General features: G+C 45.1%; 1 protein-coding gene across 1 annotated transcript; it reads left to right on the forward strand.

The window, feature by feature from the left end:
* The first annotated feature begins 12127 nt into the window (after nt 1-12127).
* TTC9B (tetratricopeptide repeat domain 9B) lies at nt 12128-23705 on the forward strand. Its single transcript, XM_088450103.1, has 3 exons — nt 12128-12559; nt 19328-19510; nt 22722-23705. Exons 1-3 carry the CDS (start codon nt 12199-12201, stop codon nt 22814-22816), a joined length of 639 nt encoding a protein of 212 aa, XP_088306229.1. The 5' UTR covers nt 12128-12198; the 3' UTR covers nt 22817-23705.

Raw genomic sequence — 23705 nt, forward strand, 5'->3', positions numbered from 1 at the left:
GTTAGTTTTAAACAAGCGGCCTAGGTCTCTAGTAATAACTACTCGAAGATATTTTAACTGGGAAGCATGCCAGGCAAAGGGAAAAGCAGTTTTGAGTCCTGCTAACATTAGGGGTAGTGCAGTAAGGTTAAGGGCAGTTGATTTGGAATAATTAATCTTGAAGTTAGAAAGGTCACCAAATAGCCTAAACTCATCAAGTAAATTAGGTAAGGAGATAATCGGAGAAGTAATAGTTGCCAGTAAATCATCGGCAAAAAGAGCCAATTTATATTCCTTATCTTGGAGGACATACCCAGAAATATCAAAGGTGATAGTGGGCAACCTTGTCGAGTGCCATTATGAATCGCGAAGGAGTTGGAAAGGGAGCCATTAACTCTAACCTTAGCTGAAGGGGAGCGGTAGAGGGAAAGAATGCGCTGGAGGAAGACAGGACCCAATCCCAAATGCCGCAGCACACCGGTCATAAAGCCCCAGTCAATCCTATCAAATGCCTAATCGGCATCGGTAGATAAAAAGATTGCTGGGGTCTTTGTTGTGGAAATATGGTGAATAAGGGCTAGTATTTTAGAAGTATTGTCCTTAGCCTCGCGTCAGGGAACAAATCCAACTTGATCACTATGTATAATTGATGGGAGAAAAACTTGCAATCTGTTCTCAAGAAGTTTTGCAAATAATTTAACGTCAATATTAAGGAGGGAGATGGGTCGGTAGCTAGGACAGAGGGAGGGGTCCTTGCCTTCCTTGGGGATGACTGTAATATGGGCCTCCAGGGATTGGACAGAGAAAGGAGATCGATCTGAGATTGAGTTAAAGGCGTCTAGGAGCAATAGTAACAGCTTACTCTTAAAGGTCTTGTAGTAACTGATAGTAAAACCATCTGGGCCAGGACTCTTTCCAGAAGGAGTAGTTTTAATAGCCTCATCTAATTCAAGCATAGTAAAAGGCCTCTCCAATTCCGAACAATCAGATAACGAGAGCCTAGGAAACCCAACTCTAACCAGATAATCGCTAATGGCCCGTTGTTTCTCCAAAGCATCAGGATAAGCTGCAGAGGGAGGAAGATTATAGAGGGAAGAATAGAAGGAACAAAATGACGTTGCAATCCCATTGGTATCGTGGAGAGTCAGGCCTTTCTCATCCTTAATAGAGGAGATAAAGGATAAGGCTCTTTGTGCACGTAGTGCGCGAGCTAACATTTGTAATAACTGCTACGACATTTTCTGAAAGAATGTTTGATTTTATCAAGGAGGAGCTTATTCAATGCCGTACTCGCAGCAACCAATTCAACATAAATATCAGAGGAAAGGGAAGCTTTATGAGAAGACTCCAAGTTCTGTATCCTCTGCAATAAACTCTCAATTTGGACCATCCTTTGTTTTTTCAAATAAGCACCTAACTGAATACACTTCCCTCGAAGTACGCATTTATGTGCCTCCCATATAGTAAGCTTTGGCACGTCAGGGGTTTTACATTACAGTCAATATATCCGTCAATAGTCTCGGCAAGTTGGGATCTACAATAGGGGTTAGTCAATAGGGATTCATTAAAGCACCAAGACCGGCATGAGGGGTCAGCTATTCCCAAGGATAGATCCAACAGGACTGGGGCATGGTCTGACCAAGTCGTCAAACCAATAGATGCGGTACGAACCAAATGTAAATGTCTATGGCCTAACAATATATAGTCTATCCTGGAATAGGACTGATGTGGGTGTGAGAAATGAGTAAAATCCCTATCGGTAGGATAAAGTATGCGCCAGACATCGGACAGCTGATGAGTGTGGAGGAGATGCCTTACCTTGCGAGACTTACGTTCGGGAATAGAAGAGGAACCAGAAGACACGTCTAGTTGGTGATCTAAAGCCCAATTCAGATCTCCGCCAACCACTAGGATCCCTTCCTGAAGAGAGGCAATCTTATCAAGGACCTTTTCAAAGAATAACGGTTGATCTTGATTCGGGGCATAAATATTAACGATGGTGAAAACTTGGGAAAATATAGTACATTTAATAAGTAGGCACCTCCAACCTATGAACCACCACATTGGATATAGGTAAATACTTGGCAAACAAAATTGCCACTCCCTTAGATTTAGAGTGAGTATAATTACAATAAACCGTGGGGTAGAATCGATTACTAAAACAAGGAGAGGAATCAGGGTGCCGGACGTGAGTTTCCTGTACTAGGACAATATCTGCTCTGTCAGCGTGGAAGGAACGGAGTGCTGTACCTCTCTTCTCGGGGACATTAAGCCCTCTAGCATTAATAGACATTATTCTAAGAGAGTAAACAAAACTTCAGAACACTGGAGTTGAATTAAAGAAAAAAAAAAAAAAAAAAATCAAAAAAAAAAAGAAGAAAAAAAAAAAAGAAAAAAACCACACAAAACATAACAAAAAATAAAAAACCAACATATAGAACAAATAAAATAAACAATAGGAAAAATACAAAATAGCAAGAAAAGTATGAAAAAATCCGCATCCGGACAAAAAGGGGGACCACCTGGGTACCCATTTCACTGAAAAAAAAATTGCGGAAAGGGGCACACTAGGGGGCAATGATTCCGTCATCCAAAACATTACACTAATTAAACTAATTAGTAACAATATATAGAACAGTGCTCATTGCTAAATCGGTATCAAATGTAACTTTATAAAACCACATATCTCCATGAAGGATAACATACTGAAATGAGCGGACAACCAACCGCGAAAATGGGGAAGGCCCATATGACGAGGTCAGGGAATAAGTGTCTGGAAGGATTCGGAGAACTTCTGACAAAGATCAATATGGGAAACAAAATACTAACCCCTTAACTGCACCAGATAATAAACCCATAATAAAAAGAAAAAACCCAACAAAATACAATAAAGACATATGTATATATAGATATATATTCACGGATATATAACGGAGTCAGAAAATTAAATTTTTAGAAAGATCATGTGGTAATCATAGAGGGTCAGCTCCACGAGGAGAATCTTCTTCTTGGAGTTCTGGACGTGTTCCCAACGGGGTCTTCTCAGAAGGCTAGGAGGTAATGTGTTTGGAAGAGAGAGAGCCTGCCAGTCGGGAATAGATATAGCGTCCAGACCTAAGGTTGAGTAAAAATCAGGGAGATCTGTGGGAGCTAGGAGAGTAAGGGATCTGCCTTTATATGAAACCTGGAGGGACAGTGGAAACCCCCCATCTATATTTGCTTTCCTTCTTACGAAGAGCTTCTGTTAGGGGTTTCAACATCCTTCGCTGCTGTAGCGTACGCCATGAAAGGTCCTGGAAAATCTGTAAGCGGGTGCCGTTAAAGTCCACTCCCTCCAAATGGCGGACCTTGCGGAGAATATCTTCCTTATGCGAAAAGTAGTGAACGCGGCAGATCACATCACGGGGGAGGTCAAACACCGAGCCCTTTGGACGAAGGGCTCTATGAGCTCTGTCAAATTCAATAGAGTCATTTGGATCCAGAGCCAGAATCTCCCCAAAGATTTTATTAAGGACATCCATAAGGCCCGAAGGAGGAATATCCTCCGGGAGGCCACGGATACGGAGGTTGTTTCTTCGACCTCTATTGTCCAAATCATCTAACTTGTTCTGCATAGCCATGCCAATGTCACCCAAGCACTCTGAACATTTGTATAATTGGTGTGATCAGCAGATAGAAGGGGAATGACATAATGTAAATATACATGGTCCTTTTGTAGTTACTGTATATAGCAAGTACCGGTATAGCATAGTAGTAGTATACAGCATTGTGGGTCTGATTCTCAGTCAGATGCAGTGACAATATTGGATGTAGTGTAGTGATGTTCAGTGACGTGCGGTGAGGTCAGTGGCTGGGTAGACACTGATTGACTAACACCCACCCCCCTCAACAGACCCTGCCCCCTAAACAGACCCTGCCCCCTAAACAGACACTGCCCTGCCACAGACTCTGCCTCCGCAACAGACCCCACACCCATTAGGGTTGCTTCCAGAAATTTCCCTGGCTGGTTTTCAATCCCAATCCGCCCCTGCCAGTGTCTCAATACCAGAATCATAAATTCGAGAAGCTAGAGAAGTGGAGGGTAGGAAATAATCTATCCTAAAAAACATGGAGATGGGGGTTGAAAAAATCGTAAACTCTTTGTTTATGGGATGATAATAAGATATTAATTAGATAATAAATCTCAAATAAGTTACTGACATGTCTTTATTTGCCAAATTGTGCTATTTACACCCCTCCAAGTGCATTATTAGTGATTGGGAGGGGTGTACCAGGGGTTCTGCATTGTGGGCCTGATTCAGCACAGATCGGAAGCCTGCAAGCCGATGCGAAATGATGCAAATGAATGTGATCGCACTGCTGCCGCAGCACAAGATGCAGATGCTCAGCACTACATAAAAACCACCTCCTTACCTTTACCTACCTCTGCATTTGGTAGCAAGGCTGCAAAAACATCGGTAACATCGAGAACCATCAGACCGATAAGCAGAGTTTTAGTGGACCTGATCTTAACTCACAAACTGCTAAACTTCATGCACACAGTGAGTACTCAGGCTGCGTGCAGTGCATCCGGAAAGTATTCACAGCACTTTACTTTTTCCACATTTTGTTATGTTACAACCTTATTCCAAAACGGAATAAATACATTTTTGTCCTCAAAATTCTACACACAATAACCCATAATGACAACGTGTAAAAAGTTTTTTTTTGAGATTTTTGCAAAATTAATAAAATAAAAACACAAAAAAATCACATGTACATAAGTATTCAAAGTCTGTACCATGAAGCTCAAAATTGAGCTCAGGTGCATCCTGTTTCCACTGATCATCCTTGAGATGTTCCTACAGCTTAATTGGAGTTCACTTGTGGTAAATTCAGTTGAATGGACATGATTTTGAAAGGCATACACCTGTCTATAATAAGGTCCCACACTTGACAGTGCATGTCAGAGCACAAACCAAGCATGAATTACAAGGAATTGTCTGTAGACCTCCGAGACAGAATTGTCTCGAGGCACAAATCTGGGGAAGGGTACAGAAAAATATCTGCTGCTTTGAAGGTCCCAATGAGCACAGTGGCCTCCATCATCCGTAAACGAAAGAACTTCGGAACCACCAGGACTCTTCCTAGAGTTGGCCGGCCATCTAAACTGAGCGATCGGGGGAGAAGGGCCCTAGTCAGGGAGGTGACCAAGAACCTGATGGTCACTCTATCAGAGCTACAGCATTCCTCTGTGGAGAAATGAGAACCTTCCAGAAGGACAACCATCTCTGCAGCAATCCACCAATCAGGCCTGTATGGTAGAGTAAGTAGAAAAAGGAGGGGTATTTAACCCCCTATTGTACCTCAGCACACTGAATAATACCTGTAACAATATATGAAGACTATATGGTCATAGAAATTCAGAGATATTAGTTGCATGCATTTGCAAATACATGGGAGGCTGCTGGGCCACGTCACGGCTTCTCTGTTACCAGCAGTCCCTAACACTAAGGGGTTCACGTCCGGGGCACAGTGCACCCCAAAAAACGTCCAGCCCAGGACCCTTCCAGGGCATCACACGAAAATGGAAAAAGAGCGACAGTGCAGTGTAAAGTATAGCTGTGTGTGAGTAATCATTAAGTGTGGAATGAGAGGTTAAAATATATGTGAAAAAATACATGAATAATAAACAAACATAAAAGGTGATGTGAAAAGCAACTATGTGTATTAAGTGGTGATGCCCTGAGGAGGCCCAGCCAGACCAGTCCCAGGGGCCCTACACCCAAACGCTCACCCGAGATGTAAAATATACCAATTATAAGGCCTCATGATAAAGGCACATATATAATTTTGTCAAATGTAAGGCTTCATGATAAAGGCACATACATAAATGCATCCAAATTGAGAGCCAGCTTACCTGGGAGTCACCCCTGGGAACTCCAACTAGCACTACTAGAACCAGCATGCCCTACTAATGCTGGCTCCTTCATGCAACTCATAACAAACAAACAAAAATGGCAGCTGCTCAATCAATCTAGCAGTACTCATCAGGTGCATGAAAGGGAGGGGTCAGACTAAGTAGAAAAAGGAGGGGGATTTAACCCCCTATTGTACCTCAGCACACTGAATAATACCTGCAACAATATATGAAGACTATATGGTCATAGAAATTCAGAGATATTAGTTGCATGCATTTGCAAATACATGTTTGTCTGTATGGTAGAGTGGCTAGACGGAAGCCACTCCTTAGTAAAAAGCACATGGCAACCCACCTGGAGTTTGCCAAAATGCACCTGAAGGACTCTCAAACCATGAGAGACAAAGATTGAACTCTTTGGCGTGAATGCCAGACGTTCTGTTTGGAAGAAACCAGGCACCACTCATCACCAGGCCAATACCATCCCTACAGTGAATCATGGTGGTGGCAGCATCATGCTGTGGGAATGTTTTTCAGTGGCAGGAACTGGGAGACTTGTCAGGATAGAGGGAAAAATTAATGCAGCAATGTACAGAGACCTCCTGGATGAAAACCTGCTCCAAAGCGCTCTTGACCTCAGACTGGAGCGACTGTTAATCTTTCAGCAGGACAACGACACTAAGCACACAGCCAAGATATCAAAGGAGTGGCTTCAGGACAACTCTGAATGTCCTTGAGTGGCCCAGCAGAGCCCAGACTTGAATCCGATTGAAAATCTCTTCAGAGATCTGAAAATGGCTGTGCATCGACGCTTCCCATCCAACCTGATGGAGCTTGAGAGGTGCTGCAAAGAGTAATGGGTGAAATTGCCCAAAGATAGGTGTGCCAAGCTTGTGGCATCATATTCAAAAAGACTTGAGTCGGTAATTGCTGCCTGTCACAGCGCGCTGGACACCGGCTGTCACTTACCGGGTCCGGCGGTGCTGGAGGTCGGGCAGCGGGCGGTGTGTCCCCGGCGCCTGCTGCTGTCTCTCCCCCGGCGGCTCGCTGCTGTCTCTCCCCTGGTGGCTCGCTGCTGTCTCTCCCCTGGTGGCTCTGTGTACAGACACAGCTCCCATAGGGACGCGCGCGCTGCTCTGCTTTAGATTTAAAGGGACAGGCGCAGGAAGTAGGTGGGGCTGATTGAGGCTGGTTGGACCCTGACCTATTTAAGGAAGTTCCTGGGATTGCTCCAGTGCCATAGTATAGGCTCCATTACCTTACTCCAGCATTCCAGTGTATATCCTCTAAACATTCCCAACCTTTGGCTTACCTGTGACTCCGATTTTGCCTGATCCTTGGTACTGCATTTATATCTGGTTCTGACCTCTGCTATTCCCTGTGACCTGCTTTTTCATCTGATCCTGGTACCGTATTGTCTGTTTGTTTCTGACTACGTTGAATATTCTCTACGCTCCATCCAGAGTTTCCCAGCACCTATATAGGGGAACCTATCCTGGGGGCCGCGACCTGTGTGTCGGACGCAGCTAAGTCCATACCAGAAACGGGGGCGTGTCGGGAAGGCCAGGCCATTGTATCTTACGTGACCAGCACCCACTCTGGCTGCGGGGAGCTTCAGCTTCCACAGCCTGACCAAAGGAGCAACCATTGCGACCATCGATAGTGATCCCAGCCTGCAACGTCGGTTACAGTGCTGGGATTGCAATGCAGCAAGGAGGTGTTTGACACCTTCTTCAGCATTTGCATCAGAGATGGACTGATTTGTAAAACCAATTGTGTGCGGCTCTGTAAATCCCTCCTTCTCTGAATCAGGCCCCTTTTTTATAATGGGGCCTATCATCTCTAATGAATGCCTGGTTATGACTTTTATCATTACTTAGAACCCGTAAATAATTACTGTGAGTGTACATTTCACCATACAGCATCATTAAGGGGTCAATTCAATTAGGTGTGATTTGGGTGTTGCGAGCCGTTCTCACTGGAAACTTTCACCGTGAATTCCATTTAACTTGCATTATTTTTTCTGAGGAAATGTGTGTTTTTTAATGCGCACACAGGTGAAGAGGTAGGGAAACATTTTATTTCAAGGTAACAATGTTCGGACACAGTGCAGACCCTCAAGTACACCTATCCCTGTGAATAATCAAGCACATGGAGGTGTTTAAAAAGCATAATTTGGCCAATAAAAACATGTCAGTTTTCAGGCAAATTTCTCTAAAAAGCTCAATAATGGGTTAAATGATGTGGGACAGGTATGTGAGTATGTGAGGTGTAAATGATGTGGGACAGGTATGTGGTGTATATGATGTGGGACATGTATATGGAGGTGTAAATGATGTGGGACAGGTATGTGGAGGTGTAAATGATGTGGGACAGGTATGTGGAGGTGTAAATGATGTGGGACAGGTATGTGATGGTGTAAATGATGTGGGACAGGTATGTGGAGGTGTAAATGATGTGGGACAGGTATGTGGTGTATATGATGTGGGACATGTATATGGAGGTGTAAATTATGTAGGACAGGTATGTGATGGTGTAAATGATGTGGGACAGGTATGTGGAGCTGTAAATGATGTGGGACAGGTATGTGGAGGTGTAAATGATGAGGGACAGGTATGTGGGGGAGTAAATTATGTAAGACAGGTATGTGATGGTGTAAATGATGTGGGACAGGTACGTGAGGTGTAAATGATGTGGGACAGGTATGTGGTGTATATGATGTGGGACATGTATATGGAGGTGTAAATGATGTGGGACAGGTATGTGGAGCTGTAAATGATGTGGGACAGGTATATGGAGGTGTAAATGATGAGGGACAGGTATGTGGAGGTGTAAATGATGAGGGACAGGTATGTGGGGGAGTAAATTATGTAGGACAGGTATGTGATGGTGTAAATGATGTGGGACAGGTATGTGAGGTGTAAATGATGTGGGACAGGTATGTGGTGTATATGATGTGGGACATGTATATGGAGGTGTAAATGATGTGGGACAGGTATGTGGTGTATATGATGTGGGACATGTATGTGGAGGTGTAAATGATGTGGGACAGGTATGTGGAGGTGTAAATGATGAGGGACAGGTATGTGGGGGTGTAAATTATGTAGGACAGGTATGTGATGGTGTAAATGATGTGGGACAGGTATTTGGAGGTGTAAATGATGTGGGACAGGTATGTGATGGTGTAAATGATGTGGGACAGGTATGTGGGTGAGTAAATGATGTAGGACAGGTATGTGATGGTGTAAATGATGTGGGACAGGTATTTGGAGGTGTAAATGATGTGGGACAGGTATGTGGAGGTGTAAATGATGTGGGACAGGTATTTGGAGGTGTAAATGATGTGGGACAGGTATGTGGAGGTGTAAATGATGTGGGACAGGTATGTGGAGGTATAAATGATGTGAGACAAGTATGTGGGGGAGTAAATTATGTAGGATAGGTATGTGATGGTGTAAATGATGTGGGACAGGTATGTGGAGGTATAAATGATGTGGGACAGGTATGTGGAGGTGTAAATGATGGGGGACAGGTATGTGGAGGTGTAAATGATGTGGGACAGGTATGTGGTGTATATGATGTGGGACATGTATATGGAGGTGTAAATGATGTGGGACAGGTATGTGGAGGTGTAAATGATGTGGGACAGGTATATGGAGGTGTAAATGATGAGGGACAGGTATGTGGAGGTGTAAATGATGAGGCACAGGTATGTGGGGGAGTAAATTATGAAGGACAGGTATGTGATGGTGTAAATGATGTGGGACAGGTATGTGAGGTGTAATTGATGTGGGACAGGTAAGTGGTGTATATGATGTGGGACATGTATATGGAGGTGTAAATGATGTGGGACAGGTATGTGGAGCTGTAAATGATGTGGGACAGGTATATGGAGGTGTAAATGATGAGGGACAGGTATGTGGAGGTGTAAATGATGAGGGACAGGTATGTGGGGGAGTAAATTATGTAGGACAGGTATGTGATGGTGTAAATGATGTGGGACAGGTATGTGAGGTGTAAATGATGTGGGACAGATATGTGGAGGTGTAAATGATGAGGGACAGGTATGTGATGGTGTAAATGATGTGGGACAGGTATGTGAGTTGTAAATGATGTGGGACAGGTATGTGGTGTATATGATGTGGGACATGTATATGGAGGTGTAAATGATGTGGGACAGGTATGTGGTGTATATGATGTGGGACAGGTATATGGAGGTGTAAATGATGAGGGACAGGTATGTGGAGGTGTAAATGATGAGGGACAGGTATGTGGGGGTGTAAATTATGTAGGACAGGTATGTGATGGTGTAAATGATGTGGGACAGGTATTTGGAGGTGTAAATGATGTGGGACAGGTATGTGATGGTGTAAATGATGTGGGACAGGTATGTGGGTGAGTAAATTATGTAGGACAGGTATGTGGAGGTGTAAATGATGTGGGACAGGTATGTGGAGGTATAAATGATGTGAGACAAGTATGTGGGGGAGTAAATTATGTAGGATAGGTATGTGATGGTGTAAATGATGGGGGACAGGTATGTGGAGGTGTAAATGATGGGGGACAGGTATGTGGAGGTGTAAATGATGTGGGACAGATATGTGGAGGTGTAAATGATGGGGGACAGATATGTGGAGGTGTAACTGATGTGGGACAGGTATGTGGAGGTGTAAATGATGGGGGACAGATATGTGGAGGTGTAAATGATGAGGGACAGGTCTGTGGAGGTGTAACTGATGTGGGACAGGTATGTGGAGGTGTAAATGATGAGGGACAGGTATGTGGAGGTGTAAATGATGTGGGACAGGTATATGAGGGTGTAAATGATGGGGGACAGGTATGGGAGGGTGTAAATGATGTGGGTCAGGTATGTGAGGGTGTAAATGATGTGGGACAGGTATGTACAGGTGGATTTATGGGAGAGGGCTCTTTGAAATTGCAGATGAGAGGTAAAAGTGTTTATAACAATGTTTTACAAACTTGTATAAAAACACTGAAAACTATTATACAGATGTTTATTATGTAACCCAAAATTCTGTTTTAATTTGCTGAAAAACACATGCTGGCTGTAATTTTTTCACGCATTAATAAAAGGTACAAAAATCAGCCATCTGACACCTTTTAAGAACCTCCAGTACTTTCCTTATGGCCACTAACAGCCTTCTATTTGGTCCTGCTATCTCAGTTGTCACTTTTTGGGGTCCAGGATGGTTTCCCCACCTTTTCATGCACTTCTGCCAGGTCGCTTTTAGTAGAAAAGTCATACACCCTTGCTGCGAGTACCGCACATTGCCATTTCTAATTGAATCTCGCATTTCTCGGGTGCGCACATTCACGCGATGTCTGCAAGCTTCATGATACGAACTCACTTTCGCAAACGCGTTCCTAATTGAAATGACCCCTGGCTCTCATAGTCGTGTAGAGAATAAATAGCTATCACAGGAGGTGGTGACCAGAGACCATAGATGTTTACTACTGTTACTTTAATCCCTCAAATACAGAGTTTAAATCGTATGGTACATACTTTGCTCCATATTTTTTTAATTCCTAACTATTATTATTATTATCATTGTAGATTTGTTGAGATATCATGCTTAAATATTTACATATTTATGAAATTGTCTTCCTTATGGATATATTTGTAGCTGGGGCATTGCATAAAAACAGACCCTGGCATCTCACGCTTCATTTCCTGCATCACATTTAGATTGCAAGCTCTGGGGTTCAGGGCAGTTCAGCGCTTTCTGTCCCATTGTGTGTGCCCAGGTTGTACAGTGCTGCAGAGCGGAATATTTTAGCAATGTATAAATATAGAACATGCAACCCAGACTGTTATTTATTTATTTCTTTTTTTAATGGAACTTCGTCTCAGCATGCCCGGTCATATAAATGAGAGCAGAGCATTTTAAGGCTTATCTAAATATTGGTCATGTTGGAGGGTTGTCCAGATAACGTGGACAAAATGAGAATTATTCAGTACAGTCGGGAGGTGGGAGATTGCACTGGGGACCCTTCATGTAATAGTGTATAATTATTAATGACATTAGTGATAACAATTCAGCATTCTGAATAAAAACATAAATAGGGTCAGGTGAGGTGCCAAACACAGACAGACCTCCCTTATTAGAATGGTTACCCTCCCACTCACAGAGACATACTGACCCGTATATTGGGAAGCACTGAGGAATACTCAAGGGGTTAAGGAGAGATAGCTCAGCTGCGTGGTACCCAGAATGCAGTGGGGGATGGACTGATGCTGGAGCTCTCTCCCTCTCCTCCTCCTCCTCCAGCATCCTCAGCATCTCTGCCTCTCATCCCTTATGCATAGAACGTACATCCAGAGAGAACAGGCACTGGGATACCCCCAGCATGGGCCAGCAGTGAGGGCTATGGGAGACCAGACCAGTGTAGGTGGTGGGAGACTGACAGCCACCCCTCAGCCTGAGATGGAGGCCAGGATACAGAAAGCAGTGGAGTTTAAGACGGAAGGAAACTGCTGCTACAAGGACAAAAAATTCAGGGATGCAATAGGCAAGTACCACCGGGCCCTGCTGGTGCTCAAGGGTGTCCATGAAGACGGGGAGGAGAGGAAGGCCCACGGCGGAGCTGGGACAAGGTTGACGGAGGCTCAGAAGGTGCGAGTGGAGGCCACAGAGATCGAGTGTTATGACAGCCTGACTGGTAGGTGGTGGAGGCATGGCTGCATGATGCAGCTGTGTAGGGGAGGAGGGCTCACTGATGTGGAAGTGGCAGAGATTACCCTGTGTACTGCGAGTGGGGGGAGGAACAGGGTCCCTTCAAGCTCTTTAACCTCCGGTGTGCCAGAGAAGGTCCAGGATAATGTCACTACTTGTACTACTGCCCAAGCTCTCAGACAGCAGACTTGTACACTTCCCAATCTGTGTCACTCTGCAATGGGAGGGATAGCACGTCTCATCATAATCCCCTTATGTCTGTGTCACCCTGCAATGGGAGGGATAACACGTCTCATAATCCCCATATGTCTGTGCACTGTGTTACCCTGCAGTGGGAGGGATAAAACATGTCTCATAATCCCCATATGTCTGTGTCACCCTGCAGTGGGAGGGATAAAACACGTCTCATAATCCCCATATGTCTGTGCACTGTGTCACCCTGCAGTGGGAGGGATAACACGTCTCATAATCCCCATATGTCTGTGTCACCCTGCAGTGGGAGGGATAAAACACGTCTCATAATCCCCATATGTCTGTCTCACTGTGTCACCCTGCAGTGGGAGGGATAAAACACGTCTCATAATCCCCATATGTCTGTGCACTGTGTCACCCTGCAATGGGAGGGATAAAACATGTCTCATAATCCCCATATGTCTGTGCACTGTGTCGCCCTGCAGTGGGAGGGATAACACGTCTCATCATAATCCCCATATGTCTGTGCACTGTGTCACCCTGCAGTGGGAGGGATAACACGTCTCATAATCCTGATCTGTCTGTGCACTGTGTCACCCTGCAGTGGGAGGGATAACACGTCTCATAATCCCCATATGTCTGTGTCACCCTGCAGTGGGAGGGATAACACGTCTCATAATCCCAATATGTCTGTGCACTGTGTCACCCTGCAGAGGGAGGGATAAAACACGTCTCATAATCCCCATATCTCTGTCTCACTGTGTCACCCTGCAGTGGGAGGGATAAAACATGTCTCATAATCCCCATATCTCTGTCTCACTGTGTCACCCTGCAGTGGGAGGGATAAAACACGTCTCATAATCCCCATATGTCTGTCTCACTGTGTCACCCTGCAGTGGGAGGGATAAAACATGTCTCATAATCCCCATATGTCTGTGCACTGTGTCACCCTGCAATGGGAGGGATAAAACATGTCTCATAATCCCCATATGTCTGTGCACTGTGTTGCCCTGCAGTGGGAGGGATAACACGTCTCATCATAATCCCCATATGTTTGTGCACTGTGTCACCCTGCAGTGGGAGGGATAACACGTCTCATAATCCCCATATGTCTGTGTCACCCTGCAGTGGGAGGGATAAAACACGTCTCATAATCCCCATATGTCTGTCTCACTGTGTCACCCTGCAGTGGGAGGGATAAAACACGTCTCATAATCCCCATATGTCTGTGCACTGTGTCACCCTGCAATGGGAGGGATAAAACATGTCTCATAATCCCCATATGTCTGTGCACTGTGTCGCCCTGCAGTGGGAGGGATAACACGTCTCATCATAATCCCCATATGTCTGTGCACTGTGTCACCCTGCAGTGGGAGGGATAACACGTCTCATAATCCTGATATGTCTGTGCACTGTGTCACCCTGCAGTGGGAGGGATAACACGTCTCATAATCCCCATATGTCTGTGTCACCCTGCAGTGGGAGGGATAACACGTCTCATAATCCCAATATGTCTGTGCACTGTGTCACCCTGCAGAGGGAGGGATAAAACACGTCTCATAATCCCCATATCTCTGTCTCATTGTGTCACCCTGCAGTGGGAAGGATAAAACATGTCTCATAATCCCCATATCTCTGTCTCACTGTGTCACCCTGCAGTGGGAGGGATAAAACATGTCTCATAATCCCCATATGTCTGTGTCACCCTGCAGAGGGAGGGATAAAACATGTCTCATAATCCCCATATGTCTGTGTCACCCTGCGGTGGGAGGGATAACACGTCTCATAATCCCCATATGTCTGTGCACTGTGTCACCCTGCAATGGGAGGGATAACACGTCTCATCATAATCCCCTTATGTCTGTGTCACCCTGCAATGGGAGGGATAACACGTCTTATAATTGTCATATGTCTGTGTCACCCTGCAGTGGGAGGGATAACACGTCTCATCATAATCCCCTTATGTCTGTGTCACCCTGCAGTGGGAGGGATAACACGTCTCATAATCCCCATATGTCTGTGCACTGTGTCACCCTGCAATGGGAGAGATAAAATGTCTCATAATCCCCATATGTCTGTGTCACCCTGCAGAGGGAGGGATAACACGTCTCATCATAATCCCTTTATGTCTGTGTCACCCTGCAGTGGGAGGGATAACACGTCTCATCATAATCCCCGTATGTCTGTGTCACCCTGCAATTGGAGGGATAACACATCTTCTAATTCTCATATGTCTGTGCACTGTGTCACCCTGCAATGGGAGGGATAACATGTCTCATAATCCCCATATGTCTGTGTCACCCTGCAGTGGGAGGTATAAAACACGTCTCATAATCCCCATATGTCTGTGTCACCTTGCAGTGGGAGGGATAGCACGTCTCATAATCCCCATATGTCTGTGCACTGTGTCACCCTGCAGTGGGAGGGATAACACGTCTCATAATCCCCATATGTCTGTGCACTGTGTCACCCTGCAATGGGAGGGATAACACGTCTCATAATCCCCATATGTCTGTCTCACTGTGTCACCCTGCAGTGGGAGGGATAACACGTCTCATCATAATCCCCATATATCTGTGCACTGTGTCACCCTGCAGAGGGAGGGATAAAACATGTCTCATAATCCCCATATGTCTGTGTCACCCTGCGGTGGGAGGGATAACACGTCTCATAATCCCCATATGTCTGTGCACTGTGTCACCCTGCAATGGGAGGGATAACACGTCTCATCATAATCCCCTTATGTCTGTGTCACCCTGCAATGGGAGGGATAACACGTCTTATAATTGTCATATGTCTGTGTCACCCTGCAGTGGGAGGGATAACACGTCTCATCATAATCCCTTTATGTCTGTGTCACCCTGCAGTGGGAGGGATAACACATCTCATAATCCCCATATGTCTGTGCACTGTGTCACCCTGCAATGGGAGGGATAACATGTCTCATAATCCCCATATGTCTGTGTCACCCTGCAGAGGGAGGGATAACACGTCTCATCATAATCCCCTTATGTGTGTGTCACCCTGCAGTGGGAGGGATAACACGTCTCATCATAATCCCCGTATGTCTGTGTCACCCTGCAATTGGAGGGATAACACATCTTCTAATTCTCATATGTCTGTGCACTGTGTCACCCTGCAATGGGAGGGATAACACATCTCATAATCCCCATATGTCTGTGCACTGTCACCCTGCAATGGGAGGGATAACATGTCTCATAATCCCCATATGTCTGTGTCACCCTGCAGTGGGAGGGATAACACGTCTCATAATCCCTATATGTCTGTGCACTGTGTCACCCTGCAATGGGAGGGATAACATGTCTCATAATCCCCATATGTCTGTGTCACCCTGCAGTAGGAGGGATAAAACACGTCTCATAATCCCCATATGTCTGTGTCACCCTGCAGTGGGAGGGATAACACGTCTCATAATCCCGGTATGTCTGTGCACTGTGTCACACTGCAATGGGAAGGATAAAACATGTCTCATAATCCCCATATGTCTGTGCACTGTGTCACCCTGCAGTGGGAGGGATAAAACACATCTCATAATTCCCATATGTCTGTGTCACCCTGCAGTGGGAGGGATAACACGTCTCATAATCCCAATATGTCTGTGCACTGTGTCACCCTGCAGTGGGAGGGATAACACGTCTCATAATCCTCATATGTCTGTGCACTGTGTCACCCTGCAATGGGAGGGATAACATGTCTCATAATCCCCATATGTCTGTGTCACCCTGCAGTGGGAGGGATAAAACACGTCTCATAATCCCCATATGTCTGTGTCACCCTGCAGTGGGAGGGATAACACGTCTCATAATCCCGGTATGTCTGTGCACTGTGTCACACTGCAATGGGAGGGATAAAACACGTCTCATAATCCCCATATGTCTGTGCACTGTGTCACCCTGCAGTGGGAGGGATAACACGTCTCATCATAATCCCCATATATCTGTGCACTGTGTCACCCTGCAGTGGGAGGAATAAAACACGTCTCATAATCCCCATATGTCTGTGTCACCCTGCAGTGGGAGGGATAACACGTCTCATAATCCCAATATGTCTGTGCACTGTGTCACCCTGCAGTGGGAGGGATAACACGTCTCATAATCCCAATATGTCTGTGCACTGTGTCACCCTGCAGTGGGAGGGATAACACGTCTCATAATCCCCATATGTCTGTGCACTGTGTCACCCTGCAATGGGAGGCATGTCTCATAATCCCCTGCAGTGGGAGGGATAAAACATGTTACATAGTTTTAGTATGACTGACTCTGTGTCACCCTGCAATGGGAGGGATAACACCTCTCATAATTTCAGTCTGTCTGTATCACTGTGACAATTTGCCAAAAAGCAGCCCACAGTCTACTACAGGGTAAGGAGATCTCTAGATGGTGTTATCCTATCAGGAAACCTATGGGGGCTGCATTTGCAGATGAAAATGGAGGGACAGCGGCAGATATCACAGTTATCTGCTGCAACCTCTCCAAAGTACATCTGGGGGGTACTTAATATTTGCGTGTGCGGTTTTTGAGTAATTTTCCCCAAATAGTTAATGATAAATAGGACAGGTCCCATAATCCCCATCTGTCTGTTTTACTATGTCACCCTACAGTAGGAGGGATAAAACATATCTCATAGTTTCTATCTGTGTGTGTCACCCTGCAGTGGGAGTCTCATTATTTTCCTGTATGATTGTGCTTCCCTGCAACTGGAGGGATACAACATATCTCATAGTTCCTGTCTGTCTGTATTACTGTGTCACCCTACAGTGGGAGGGATCAAACATGTCTCAGCTCCTGTGTGATTGAGTCATCCTGCAGTGGCAGGGATACATTATTCTCTGTAGTTTCTGTCTGTGTCACCTTGCAATGGGAGGGTTAAAACATGTCTCATAGTTCCCATATGTGTCAGTGTGTTACCCTGCAGTGGGAGGAACAAAAAATGTCTCATAGCGTCCTTCAGCCTGTGTCACTCTGCAGTGGGAGGGATGAAACATGTCTCATAGTGTCCTTCTGTCTATGTCACTGTGTCACCCTGCAGTGGGAGGGATAAAACATGCCTCATAGTGTCCTTCTGCCTGTGTCACTGTGTCACCCTGCAGTGGGAGGGATAAAACATGCCTCATAGTGTCCTTCTGCCTGTGTCACCCTGCAGTGGGATGGATGAAACATGCCTCATAGTGTCCTTCTGCCTGTGTCACTGTGTCACCCTGCAGTGGGAGGGATAAAACATGCCTCATAATGTCCTTCTGCCTGTGTCACTGTGTCACCCTGCAGTGGGAGGGATAAAACATGCCTCATAGTGTCCTTCTGCCTGTGTCACTGTGTCACCCTGCAGTGGGAGGGATAAAACATGCCTCATAGTGTCCTTCTCGCCTGTGTCACTGTGTCACCCTGCAGTGGGATGGATGAAACATGTCTCATAGTGTCCTTCTCGCCTGTGTCACTGTGTCACCCTGCAGTGGGATGGATGAAACATGTCTCATAGTGTCCTTCTGCTTGTGTCACTGTGTTACCCTGCAGAGGGAGGGATGAAACATGTCTCATAGTGTCCTTCTGCCTGTGTCACTGTGTTACCCTGCAGTGGGAGGGATAAATGTCTCATAGTGTCCTTCGTGTTACCCTGCAATGGTGTCTCATAGTGTCCTTCTGCCTGTGTCACTGTGTTACCCTGCAGTGGGAGGGATAAAGCATGTCTCATAGTTCCCGACTGCCTTTGTCACCCTGCAATGGAATAACACCACCTGCCTGTGTCACCCTGCAATGGAATAACACCACCTGCCTGTGTCACCCTGCAGTTGAAGGGATAAAACATGTCTAGTAATTGCCCTCTGTGTCACCCTGCAGTGGGAGGGATAAAACATGCCTCATAGTGGGCTGGATGTACGACGTATCACGTTTGGGATGTTATGCATCCCGCCACCCTTTGCATGCACGCCGGTGTGCATGAAGAACACCGCAAAGGACAGCTCTCTTGGTAAGTGTGGCCCTTTGCAATGGAGGGACTTCCGGGTCTATGACCCAGGACCCCCCTCTGGGGTCCTCCTGCACATGCGCCGCGGATCCAATTGGATCCCTCTCACAGCACTCTCCTGATAGAAGCCCACAGGAAAATGGTGTTACCCACCACAAACCAAGGCTTGGTGCATATGAGAAATGCAGTCAAACTCGCATTTTCGGGGGTTTGACCGCATTTCTACCTTTGCTGCATCCCGCCCACTGTCCTTCTGTCTGTGTCACCCTGCTGTGGGAGGGATAGCCTCTATATTTCATAACTCCTATCAGTATGTCACCCCAGGGGGCAGTATGGACTCTATGGCTCCCAGTGTCTTCCCTTCTGTCTGTCCTTAGATCACCCTGCAGTAGGAGGGGCAGATTCCATGCTGAATAGCTTTGTTCCATCCTGTACTGTAGTAGAGTGGGCAGACAACCAGCAATTACCTCCTGTCTGTGTCACTCTGCAGTGGGGGGGACACTGCTCTGTAGGATTAGTGACACACTGTCTGTAATGTTGTGTTTGTCTCTCTTTCTCCCCTGACAATTGCTCTCTGCAGCCTGCTTGCTCCAGTCAGAGCTGGTGAATTATGAGCGGGTGAAGGAATATTGCCTGAAGGTTCTCGAGAAACAGACCAGCAACTTCAAAGCCACGTACCGAGCTGGCATCGCATTCTACCACCTAGGGGATTATGGAAATGCACTGCTTTATCTCAAGGAAGCCCGAAGCCGGGAGCCTACAGGTATACCCATGGGTGGCACTGGTGCCATGCTGTCTGCCTATCACTTGCAATTCCCTGATGAGGCGGATACATATCGCGCTCTCATTTCCATTAGAGTAACATAATCAGTCGGTCTTGTTGTTTTGTCAGCTCTGGGTGATTAGCGTTCTGTTCAGTAGGGACTGTAGTGTTAAGTATATTCATCCCCTAAGAAGATGTGTACCAGTCACATACAGAGACTGTTTGTAGGCTGTACCAAAATTCAGCCCCTGGTCCAAACAGCTGAATACTATGGGGCACAATTGGTGTGGTCAAGTGATCATTTTTCAATTAGGATTCCTGGTGATATTGTACCAAATTCAGTTTCAAAGGACCTAAGAGGCAGAGGAAACCATTGCATGTTATCCCCTTAGCGCAAAATGATGTTACAGAACGTCACGCATGATGCTTCGGGCACAGCTGCTGGTGCCATATAGCAGGTTGGCATTTGCAAACATCATTATGGAGATTAAGAAACTGTGTGTGCGACCTTGCCATCTCTTAAACACATCTATTTAAAAAGGAGGGCTGGTGTGACTGGTAAGGTGGAATAATCCCAGCAAGCTCAATGCGATTCTGTGCTGTTTAGCACCTTCGTCAGGAGAACCTTTTATTTATTTTACTATTATGTTGCAATTCATAGTAAACATTTAGCAACAATATTACTCATAGGTGGGATAGCTTATTCTCTATATTTTACATTGTGATTTTTGGATGAATTTTATGAATCACATGCTGTATAGCATATGCTAATTGTAATATGAGGTTAATTGTTGTAATAAACATATATTGAAAATACAACCACGCAGTGTTGGGCAATAATCACAGGTTTGCGCAGCCCTCCTTTTTAAATAGATATCTTTGAAGAATAGTACACAATTTTTCTTTTCATTGTGGGCATCTGCAGCCAAATCATCACCCACACACAGATCACAGAGTGGGTGCCAGTCAGTTTAATTTTTATTCATAGAGGGGTCTATTTACTAAGCAGTGTTAGTAGACAGAGTGAAAAGTGATAAGGTGCCAGCCAATCAGCTCCCAGCTGTCATCTCACAGGCTGTGTTTGAAAAATGACAGAGGGGAGCTGATTGGCTGGCACCTTATCACTTTTCACTCTCTCCTAACACTGCTTAGTAAATAGACCCCATAATCTCTTAAACACAGCTCTCAGTAACAGTCAGGGACCATGTTGTGTAGCTTCTGAGTTCAGAAGCTTTACAAACAACATTTTAAACTGAAATCCTTTTTTTTTTGTGATGTCTTTTTTTTGTTTGCTCTTCCAAATTTCCATTTAACGTCCATTAGCTAACTATTGCAGTAGGTTACCAAATGAAACCCCTATATGTTCACCCCCAAAATAACAATATAAAATTTGCCTGAGCAGGGGAAGAATTTAAAAAGTTAAATCCGGCAAACAGACATTGAGGGGTTTTCTCTTCGCTGGCACACTTGGATCTGGTCATTTTTATCCCGTGCCAGCTTGCCTTAGGCTAGGTTTTCAAATGAAATATTTGACTCATGGTCCTACTGAGTGTACGATTTTGTGAGTGATTAAACCATCTCCAGAACATTCGATTTCCAGTGTACACACTACTGAATTATTGTGCAGATCTGACAATTATCTGTCCTAAAGAGCGTCAAAAGTAACAATTTAAATGAACTGTTTGGCAGATCATGTACACGCAACAAAATGTGCATAATCTACGCTCATTATTTCTGACGAATGTTGTGCAGGAGGCCAGATTAGGGCGTCTATTCATGATGTTAATTATCGGGGTCCGATAATTAACATTCTAACTCGCCGCAGACACCAGAGCAATTCATCAATGCTCCAGCACGAAGACAGCTGATCTGAAAATCAGCTGTCTTCGCGAGCAGCTATACTGCTCCTTTCGGAGCAGTGACACTAGTGCGCATGCGTGACCTACAGGTCACATATGCGCACAAGAGGCCCGACGTCTGGTGGAAGAAGCCGGACAGGGCCGGAGAGACCTGAAAGGATCCCTCTTCGCAACCCGGGGAGCAGAAGCATGGCGAATGCTCCCACAATCAAGCTCCGAAAATATTGTATTTTTGTAGCTTGATGAATTCTGTTCCCATACTAGTGTATGGGGACAGCCGGCCATTCCGCCAGAGGAAGGTAAGTAGGAGATATCTGTGATACTAGTGTATGGGGACAGCGGGCCATTCTGCCAGAGGAAGGTAAGTAGGAGATATCTGTGATACTAGTGTATGGGGACAGAGGGCCATTCCGCCTGAGGAAGGTACGTAGGAGATATCTGTGATAGTAGTGTATGGGGACAGCGGGCCATTCCGCCAGAGAAAGGTAAGCAAGAAGGTATTCAGGTCCCCACTCCCAAGGGGCAACCAGCCCTGTGCTGATATCACTAGGGTTATGCCTCAGATGCCTTGGGCAGGGAGTGTGGGGCTAATTATATATGAGACTAATATTTTTTACTGGAGTACTACAAGTCCAAGCTAGCCCAGTCATGCCGAATTTAAGTGGCTGACAGAGCATTACTTTTTACAGGTGCACCTGTAAAAATAATAGATTAAAAAAAAAAATACATGACACACTGTAGACAATGTAATCCCTCAGCTGTGCCTGTTGTTCTACATTCCCCCCTTATAGTCAGTATGAGCGATATTGCTCCGATACACAATCCCCTTTAGGTTGTACCTTCCTTGGCTATTATTGCCATTTCTTAGAACTAAACAAAAAGTCAATTCATAGTACAGTATAATTTGCAGAAGCTCATGGATAAGCCAGTAAATTTAAGTTACATGGAGGTAGAGAAATCCATTAATGCTTTCTGGCTCACGTCACAAATTCTCACTCGAGTTAATATGTGACATAAAGCATGGGCTGGCTGGGTTATCGAGTTGGTGCCAATAATGATCCAAAGTCCAATTTATATGGAAACATTAAGGGGCATATGTATCAAAGCTTGATGTGAGATAAAATTGTGAGATATATATCATCAACCAATCAGCTCCAAACTATCATTTCTTAAACACAGCCTGCAAAAAGTAAGTTAGAAGCTGATTGGTTGGTGATATATATCTCACAATTTTATCTCACATCAAGCTTTGATACATATGCCCCTAAGTCTAGAAATGTTGTATGTGAATTTACCCAGCTTTGTTTAGCTATATAGGACCTAACTGTGACTGTTCTCCTGTTTCCCTGCAGACACCAACGTTCTTCGCTATATCCAGCTGACAGAGATGAAAGTGCAGAGATCAAGCCAACGGGAGAGAAAAGGATTCAAGGAGGTGATTGGATAGCCCAATAAGACGCCTCCTCCCACCCTCCGCCAGACCTGTATATGAGGATACTATGAGCTGGTACTGAGCATTGCCCTGTACAAACCTCAACAGTATCTCTCTCATCAGGCGGCCACAATACAGAATAATGCAGCTCTGGCACTTTATATAAATAATATAATTACATGGATCATGTTATAAATCTATCTCCCTCTCAGCTACCAATAATGTGTCAATGCATGCATTGTTTGTGTGTGTATGTATATTACATGATATATGTACACACTCATATTTAGGGATGACAGGTCATGCTCAGTAGCAGTTTTGGCAGCATAACGATTTCAAGGATCCCCCAGTCTCAGTTCTCAACCTCCCATTTTCCCTCTTATCAAGATGATTTGCTCCAAAATGACTTTTCCCAGTTTGTACCCAATATAATTGGATGCATAGCACTGTGGGGGCACCAGTATATTACAAATCCTATAACAATACAAAGAGCAGACTCATTCAGTCACTGGGGAATATACTTCCAGCTGTACACATGTCTAAAGAGTAATTATTGAGGATTCCGCATTGCACAACCATCCCCTCCGCACAAACCCACTCGGACAACTACTGAACTAGATTTATTGCATGGTCTTCAGATCTTAAGGTCTCTCAGAGGAATGACCAAGACCCTTGCAAAAATTGGATGTAAATGTGATGCCTGATGCGATACAGTGAGTTAGAGCTAGCTCTGCACCTTTCCGACTGGCGCACGTTCAGCATAAGCTGGAATCTCACCGAGGAAGACGTGCTCCCTCATGCTGTACCAAGTGCTAGCGTGGCTCCTTCTTCCGTCTCATAAGGATGTTGTGTAGGACTTTCTTTTGTAAATAAAAGCAACAAACGGCGTATCTGCATTTCATTT

This window comes from Taudactylus pleione, unplaced genomic scaffold, assembly GCF_031769625.1.
Source record: "Taudactylus pleione unplaced genomic scaffold, aTauple2 ptg000507l, whole genome shotgun sequence".
NCBI lineage: Eukaryota > Metazoa > Chordata > Amphibia > Anura > Myobatrachidae > Taudactylus > Taudactylus pleione.

What these genes read in the sequence shown, in the direction of transcription:
- TTC9B (XM_088450103.1), top strand. Translation starts at nt 12,199, where the DNA reads ATGCATAGAACGTACATCCAGAGAGAACAGGCACTGGGATACCCCCAG. An exon ending in GTGTTATGACAGCCTGACTG is followed by an intron (nt 12,560 to 19,327) that starts GTAGGTGGTGGA and finishes TGCTCTCTGCAG; the next exon opens with CCTGCTTGCTCCAGTCAGAG. An exon ending in CCGAAGCCGGGAGCCTACAG is followed by an intron (nt 19,511 to 22,721) that starts GTATACCCATGG and finishes GTTTCCCTGCAG; the next exon opens with ACACCAACGTTCTTCGCTAT.